Source organism: Capricornis sumatraensis, chromosome 1, assembly GCF_032405125.1.
Source record: "Capricornis sumatraensis isolate serow.1 chromosome 1, serow.2, whole genome shotgun sequence".
Lineage (NCBI taxonomy): Eukaryota > Metazoa > Chordata > Mammalia > Artiodactyla > Bovidae > Capricornis > Capricornis sumatraensis.
Window position 1 is genome coordinate 237,017,945 of NC_091069.1, and position 8,801 is coordinate 237,026,745.

Sequence of the window (8,801 nt, forward strand, 5' to 3'; positions counted from 1 at the left end):
TCCTTAAGTGAGAAAAAGAAAAGATTTAACTGCATCACTCATGCTCACCTTCATCCCTGTGACTGTGACAAAGATCACCAACTACTTCCCTGATCTCTACCTCGACCACTTGTGTGATGGTGTTGGCTATCTTGCAAACAGCTAGAAGGCACCAGGATCCATGATCCTCCCAAAATGTGGGCACTAGGAACGCATCACTCCCACTAATGGAGGCCTTTCTTTACCCCAGAGTGAGGACCAGGAGCTCTGCTTCCTCCACCCCTCCATGAGGAAGGAACAACCCATCTATCCAGGTCTAGGGAACTTTGGAAAGATTCCAAAGACCCTGACCCTGGACCTGACAAGGTCCAAAGAAGAAATTCAGTTCCAAAAGGAAGAGGTGTGTGTAGAGACCCAAGAACTGCTCCTGGGGAGCCTCGGGCACATAGTGGGTTGAATAAAAGTTCATTCAGGTTTTTCTGTATGATGTTATGGAAAAACCCAAATGAACTCTTTGGCCAACCAAACAGAAAACAAGAAGCCATTGACGAGTGGGACAGCTTTACTTCCTTTGAGCTGCTATATCAGGATCCAAAGTCTGCTCAGGAGACAGCCTCTCCATCCATACCAGAGCATCCAGTGGATACCTATTCATGGCTGAGAGAAGGTTCTGGATGAACTCAGAGCAAAAGATAGCTCAAAAAAGGATTACTACACATGCCTGTTTGGCTTCCCAGGTGGTGCTAGTGGTAAAGAACCCACCTCCCAGTGTAGGTAGACATAAGAGATCTGGGTTCATTCCTCAGGTTGGGAAGATCCCCTGGAGGAGGGCATTGCAACCCACTCCAGAATTCTTACCTGGAGAATCCCCATGGACAGAGGAGCCTGGGGGGGCTACAGTCCACAGGGTCACAAAGAGTCGGACGTGACTGAAACAACTTAGCATGCATAAAATTACACCTGTCAGGGGTGATGGGGAGCAGACCACAGGAGAGTCAAACTGTCTGGGGAAATGTGGGGATTACCACATCAGTGGAGCGTGGTGACACTGACCTCATGAGACTGAGAGGAAGCCCAGGCAAAGGCACCCTTCTCTTTGTGACCCCATGGGCTGCAGCCTGCCAGGCTCCTCTGTCCATGGGGATTCTCCAAGCAAGAATACTGGAGTGGGTTGCCATGCCCTACTCCAGGGATTCTTCCCAACCCAGGGATCAAACCCATGTCTTCTGCATTGCGGGCAGATTCTTTACCATCTGAGCCACCAGGGAAGCCCTTCCTGAAGCCACCATAACTGAAACCAGGGAATCAATTCTAGTTCCAGATCACCAGGCCTTGGACTACTGGGGTTTGCATGTGTGAGCTCAGTTGCTCAGTCATGACTCTTGCAACCCCATGGACTGTAGCCCACCAGGGCCCTCTGTCCTTGGGATTCTTCAGGCAAGAATACTGGAGTGGGCTGTCATACCCTCCTTTAAGGGATCTTCCTGACTCAGGGATCACACACTCATTTCTTGCATCTCCTGCATTGGCAGGCAGATTCTTAACCACTGAGCCACGTGGGGAGCCCTTGGGGTTTGCACACTACTTACCTATTTGTGGAGGTGGATTTTCTTTTCCCTCAACAAAACCTTTTGTTTGCAGAGCTTGGACAAACAGGGTTGTGTACTGAAGAAATTTCCCAAGTCTCTGCCCATGATTTTGACTGAGGCCAAACTACTTGGGTGCACACTTTCTTGGCTCCAAGATTATACTATGGATTCAGTTTTCCCCAGGTGAAATTGTTGCCTTATAGCACCCTGACAGGCCCACCAAAAGGTAGGATTAGTGTGTGGGTCACCTGAAAAATCATGTGAACCCCTTGATCTGCAAGTCTCCGTGTTTGGGGCAACTTAGTAAATAAAGGGTGGAGCTTCCTGGGAATTCTGGTGTTTAGCATTAATCTTCTGCCAATGATTTACTTCCCTTGGCACTGTTGAATTGAAGATTAGGTGGTCACTTATCAGAAAGCACAGTAGGAAAAAACTTGTCATTGCTGCTAAGACCACAAGTATTGGCCAACTACAAGTTTTTGGCTAGAAGGTAAGCTCTGATTTATTGGATTTGTATTTTCTGAAAGAGTAAAGCAAAAAAACTAACCACTAATGAATGTGATATTTGCTCTCCTGGTGTTGGCTGGAGTTAGAGCTTATGTTGAAGAAGGGGGAGGTGCTGCAGGTATCCGTTCAGAGCCTAGGTTTTGGGGACAGGTGGACTCAAGTTAAAGTCATGGCTCTGCTAACTGTGTAATCTTGGCAAGTGATTTAACCTTCAGTTTGCTTCTTCTTAATTCAATTAGTTTTTCGGTAAGTTGTCTTGGATTTTCTCTATAGGCAATCATATTTTCTACAACTAGTGATATTTTTGTCTCTTCCTTTCTAATATTCATAGTAGAAATTCTTTTCTCTTGTTTCATTGCATTGGTTAGACTTAGCAGAATGATGGGGAAAGTAACATTGATAATGGACATCCATACTACATTCCTGGTCTTATTGGGGAGGTTTCAAATGCTTCGTATTAAGCATGATCATTGCTATATGTTCTGGTAGACACTGTCAGTTTAAGAAAGTTTCCTTGTGCTTTTAAAAAATCATGAATGGATATCAAATTTTATCTTGTTGTCAGCATCTATTGAGCTAAAATGGTCATACAGTTTTTCTTTTTTAATCTATTAAAATAATGCATTTCATTAATAGTTTTCCTACTAATTAATTATTTTCCTATTGCAAATCATCCTTAAATTCCTCAGGTAAAACCTAATCAATGTACCTTTCTTTTGAACATTGCTGGATTTGATTGGATCACATTTCATCTAGAATTTTAAAAATCAAAGCATATAATTATTAAAGAAATGCAAATAAAAACCACAAAGACATATCACCTCACACCTGTCAGAATGGCTAGCATCAAAAAGTCTATAAATAACACATGTTGGTGAGGATGTACAGAATAGAGAACTCTCATACAGGGTCTGTTGAAATGTAAATTGGTACAGCCTCTATGGAAAACAGTATGCAGATTCCTCAAAAAACTAAAAATAGAATTACCATATGATCTAGCAATTCCATTCCTTGGTATATATCCAAAGAAAACAAAACCATGAATTTGAAAAGACACATGTACCCCAATGTACACAGCAGTACTATTTACAACAGGCAAGATATGGAAGAAACCCAAGTGCCTATCAATAAATGAATGGATAAAGTTATTATATATATATATATACACAATGGAAGTATTACTCAGCCATAAAAATAATGAAATTCTGCCATTTGCAGCAATGTCAAGGGACCTAGAGAATATTATGCTTAGTGAAACAAATCAGACAAAGACAAATACTGTATGATATCACTATCATGGGGAATGTAAAAAGTAATATAAATGAATGCACACGCAACACTAAACCAGACCCAGAGAGAGAGAAAGCAACCTAGTGGTGACCAAAGAGTAGAGGGAAGCGGTCGGGGGCAAACAGGGGGAGGGAATTAACAAATATGGACTACACTGGATATAGAATTGATAAGCAACAAGGATATATTGTCTCACAAGGGAATTATGGTCATTACTTTGTAATAACTTTTATTGGCATATAATCTATAAAAATACTGAATCACTATGCTGTATACCTGAAAGTAATCTGATATTATAAATCAACTATACTTCAATTAAAAAACTAAGCTTGAAAGTGATATTCATATATTATCTTCATGTGTACTATATCTTATCAAGTTTTATGAATATAATTTTTAATGAATACTGTTGATTTTAGGGAGCAGGCCAGGAGAGAGGGGTGGACATGCTGACGAAGCTCCAGTTCTCCCTGTCGGTCACCCTGCTGTTTGCCTGTGGCTTCCTCTACCAGTTCACCCTGAAACCCAGCTGCCTCATCTGCTACCTACCTTCCTACAAGTCCCAGCAGGGGCTGGAAGCCCTCCTGGGCCGTGGGCGCAGCATCGTGTTCCTAGAGACCTCGGAGAGAATGGAGCCAACCCCGCTGGTCTGCTGTGCTGTGGAGTCAGCTGCAAAGGTTTACCCCGAGCAGCCTGTGCTGTTACTTATGAAAGGGCTCAATAATTCCATGCAGCTGCCCCCAAACTCCACTTCCCCAGCCCTTTCCCTCCTCTCAGCAATTGACAATGTTTTCCTCTTCCCTTTGGATATGAAAAGCCTGTTTGAAGACACACCGTTGTTTTCGTGGTACACTCGAGTAAGTGTTTAGAGAACCTCAGAATCCCAGTGTTGGGAGAGACCATAGAAACTGGATCCAACCTACTCATTTTATAGATGGGTACACTGAGGATAGATGGGTGGGGAAGATCCCCTGGAGAAGGGAATGACAACCCACTCCAGTACTCTTGTTTCGAAAATTCCATGGATGGAGGAGACTCGTAGGCTACAGTCCATGGGGTTGCAAAGACTGAGCGACTTCACTTTCGCTTTTCACTTTCACACTGAGGATAAGGGCTCAGAGATAGGCTGAGACGGGGTATCAAAGATAGGCAAGAACCCAGATCTTTTGACTCTTGCCTGGTCTTCTTTCTACGGTGTTGTGTCCCAATTTAAGGAAACAGGAGAGTCTTGATTTAAGCTTATCTCTACCCTGCTGCCTTTTGCTTCCATTTTATTTCTTAGAATGTCTTGAAACTACTCTTAATTGAATGAGTTTCTGTATCTTTTCTAGGTATATAGACCATTCTTTTTTCACTGACAGTTTTAAACCCATCTATGCTAAACGTTTTTTGCACCGGAGGAGGGGAAATTAGGCAATATTGAACTTGAAAATGATTTAAATAGATAATTCATGAAAGATCAGGTCAGTGCAGCTATATAGGATTGTGTAATACTGAGAGGTGATCAAGAAACTCCTGGGGCTCTTAGGAATTTTGTAATTTTGTGCAAAATCTCCCTTTCCCTTTCCCTTTAAAGGTCACTTGTGGTGGCATTTAGGGCCCATGATGATCCAGGCTAATCTCCTCGGATCAAGGTCCTTAAGTTAATCACATCGGCAAAGACCCTTTTTCTAAAGGAGGTAATTGTAGGTTTCAGGAATTAGGACCATTGAGTGGCTGTTATCCAATCTACTACAGTATTTGTATTAAAAAAAAGAGAAAACTTCTGTCCCACACCCTCTCTCAGTCACTGAGGGACTGGGTAGGGTGTCCTGGATGGGGGACATGCTTGCACCCTGGGGGAGCTGGGCGGTGGCATTTTCTGCCCCAGTTAGCCACCATAGGATAGCTGGAGGCCAGCTGTGAGGATGACTGAGTGTCCCATCACCTGCTGATGATCACTGGATTCACTGCACTAATTTGAGCAACTGTAGCCCTTGAAGAGGAGAAGGCAATGGCACCCCACTCCAGTACTCTTGCCTAGAAAATCCCACGGACAGTGGAGCCTGGTAGGCTGCAGTTCATGGAGTCGCTAAGAGTCGGACATGACTGAGGATTTCACTTTCATTTTTCACTTTCATGCCCTGGAGAAGGAAATGGCAGCCCACTCCAGTGTTCTTGCCTGGAGAATCTCAAGCTTGGCGGAGCCTGGTGGGCTGCTGTCTATGGGGTCTCACAGAGTCAGACATGACTGAAGCGACTTAGCAGCAGCAGCAGCAGCCCTTGAAGATGCCCAGGGATGAGTGCTGTGAACTTGGGGCGGGAATGAGCAACCAGAATCCGATTCCCCTTTCTGGTGCTCACCTCTAGGGAAGGTTTTATTTTACCTTGATGTCAGTCCAATGTCCACATCAAGGCAGGCTTCCTCCTCCTGGTTCTGCGTGGCTTCTGATATCTGGGTCTGTTCATTAATAATCACAAATTTACTAACAATCAACTTCAGTTATTTTTACTGGAAATAAGTGGGACTCCAGAGTTAGACTGCCTGGGTTAAAATCCAACCTCTGCCTCTCTTACCTTGGACAAAGGATTGAACTTCTTTTTCCTTCCTTTTAATTTTTCACTTGAAAACAGGAATAATCATAGTATATATACACTATAAAATTTATTATTATTTTTTTATATTTGGCTGAGATGGGTCTTGGTTGCTGTGCTTGGGCTTTCTCTAGTTGCAGCAATCAGGGGGCTACTCTCTAGTTGTGGTGTGCCAGCTTATCATGGCAGTGGCTTCTCTTGCTGTAGAGCACAGGCTCCAGGGTGCGTGGGCTCAGTAGTTGCGGTGCCTGGGCACAGGCTTAGTCGCTCCTCAACATGTGGGATCTTCCCAGACCCAGGGATCAAACCCATGTCCCCTGCATTGGCAGGCAGATTCCTAACCACTGGACCACCAGGGAAGCCAGGTACTATGATTTTTGAGGATTTGTATAGATTAGAAATTATAGCAGTTATTGATAAATTTTAGCTATTATTATTCATGAGGTTTTTGGTAATTGTATACAATATAATGCTATTACTAGTTCAGGTGAGGATTTCGGCAGTCTTAGCTGACTTTCTTTCGTTTGGTGTTAGAGCAGAATAAAAAAAAAACGTTTATTTTGTCAAAAGCCAAGGGTCACAGTTTAATCTTTTAATCAACATGTTTAAATTCAGAAAAACCTATTTTGTTTTTTGTATTCAAAATCTTAGCATTCTACTTTGGAACATGGATATTTAATTTATAATGGTTTATTTTTATTCATTTCAAAGTCATTTTCTGTTCTGCTCACATTTTAGCATTTTTCAGTTGTCCTTGACTCCTCGGTCTCCAGCTCCATATCCAATCCATCAGCAAATCCTGACCAGCTTTATCTTTCCCATGTGCTCAGAATCTGACTACTTCTGCCATCTCCTTTCTTGTCACCCTGGTCTAAACCATCATCATCTCCTGCCTGGATTATTTCAACAGCTTCCAAATTTGCCTCTTTGCACCTGCCCCCATCTATTTTCCATACCATAGCCAGGGTGACCCTTTTTAGACTAATTCAGATTGTATCTCCTTTCTTCCAAACCTTCCAAATCATTTTGGTCTCTACCCCAGCATAGCATCTGCCCTCACTCTTGCCCTGCCTCTTCTCTGATCTTGTTTCCTATCCCTCTTCCTTCACTACTCTGCAGTGTGGTTTTCCTGATCCTATACACCATGAGTGTGTTCCTGCCCCAGGGCCCTTGCACTTGCTGTTTCCTCTACCTAGAACCCTCCTCTCAGAGATACCAACATAGTTCATCCATCTGCTTTATCCAAGGTTCTGTCTGAACTCAAGATAGTGCTCCATCCTGTCCCCTTCATAATCCCCTTGCCTGACTTTTTCTTTCTGAGGCCTTATGAAAACCCAACATATGATATATTTATTTGTTTATTGTCTATTTTCTGCCAGTAAATATTTTTGTCTGTTTGTTCACTTTTGTATCCTTAGCAGCTTAGAGCTGTGTGAGTGGTAAGTAGGACTTCAATGAATGTTATTAAATGAATTAATCAGTGGATGAAGGCATAGATGCATTTTAAGATTCTTTTTTTTTTAAAAGATTCTTTTACCAACTTTTCAAAGAACATAGATATTAATATATCCTATGGTTTCAGAGTTCATTTTTTCCTTTATCAGTTCTCAGCATTTTTAGGTTGTACAAAAAATTCTTTCTTCACAGTTTCATATTTGTGGTTAATTTCTATTCTGCTGAAAGTGACTCATGAAATCCTTTCTGGGTTTCATCTTTCTACTGCTTTTATTAAAAAAAAACCATTTCATGAAATCTTTAGAAGCTGCTAAAAATCTTCCTATTGATACTACTGCTGTAAACTTTTCACTTAAAGGCAACTATTTTGGGTTGGAGGTAATTTTGATAAATTTGCAACATTGGGCTTTTGGCAAATAGATTTTTGGGAGGTCTACTTGCTTCCTCCTTAGCTACCTGTGCCAGGCCTCCCCTTTCCCTTTTCTGGGGGCTGATTTGTACCTGCTCCTGCAGATCAACAGCAGTACCGAGAGATTCTGGCTCCATATCAGCTCAGATGCATCCCGCTTGGCCTTCATCTGGAAGTACGGAGGTGTCTACATGGACACAGATGTCATCTCCATCAGACCCATCCCTGAGGACAACTTTCTGGCTGCACAGAAATCTCAGTTCTCAAGTAATGGGGTGTTTGGATTCCTCCCTCACCACCCTTTCCTGTGGGAGTGCATGGAAAACTTTGTGGAAAATTACAATCCACATATTTGGGGCCACCAGGGTCCCGAATTGATGACGAGGCTTTTGAGAGTATGGTGCAAACTCAGAGACTTCCAGGAGGTGAGTGACCTCAAGTGTTTAAACTTCACCTTCCTTCACCCTCAAAGATTTTACCCTATCTCTTTTCGAGCCTGGCGACGCTACTATGAAGTCTGGGATACAGAACCGAGCTTCAATGATTCCTATGCCCTGCATCTGTGGAACCACATGAACCAGGAAGGGAAGGCTGTGGTCAGAGGAAGCAATACACTGGTGGAAAATCTCTACCGTAAGCACTGTCCCAAGACTTACAGGGACCTGCTTCAAGGTCCAGAGGGGTCAGTGACTAGGGAGCAGAGTCCAGGTAACAAATAAGCCAATGCTGGGTTGTTGGTGCAACACTGTGGATTTAGCCACTTCCTGGAGTGCCAGGCTTTCACCTGATCTCCACTTCCCTGGAGTGCAGAGGCTCACCCACATATCACTTACAGTCACAATTTTCCATGTTGTTTCACCAAAAAACCATCAAAACTAAAAAATGAGCTCAATAAGGTGACAAAATCAATACACAAAAATCAGCTACATTTCTAACCACTAATAACGAACCATCAGAAAGAAAAAGAAAACAATTCTATTTCCATTTGCATCAAAAAG

General features: G+C 42.7%; 1 protein-coding gene across 1 annotated transcript; it reads left to right on the forward strand.

The window, feature by feature from the left end:
- The first annotated feature begins 1,983 nt into the window (after positions 1-1,983).
- On the forward strand, positions 1,984-8,522 carry A4GNT (alpha-1,4-N-acetylglucosaminyltransferase). The gene is made up of 3 exons (XM_068966803.1): positions 1,984-2,058; positions 3,785-4,222; positions 7,908-8,522. Exons 2-3 carry the CDS (start codon positions 3,812-3,814, stop codon positions 8,520-8,522), a joined length of 1,026 nt encoding a protein of 341 aa, XP_068822904.1. The 5' UTR covers positions 1,984-2,058; positions 3,785-3,811.
- Positions 8,523-8,801: the final 279 nt, after the last annotated feature.

Bases quoted from the DNA above. Each gene is read 5' to 3' on its own strand.
- A4GNT (XM_068966803.1), top strand. From the start codon at position 3,812: ATGCTGACGAAGCTCCAGTTCTCCCTGTCGGTCACCCTGCTGTTTGCC. The intron at 4,223-7,907 runs GTAAGTGTTTAG...CTGCTCCTGCAG, and splicing joins TGTTTTCGTGGTACACTCGA to ATCAACAGCAGTACCGAGAG.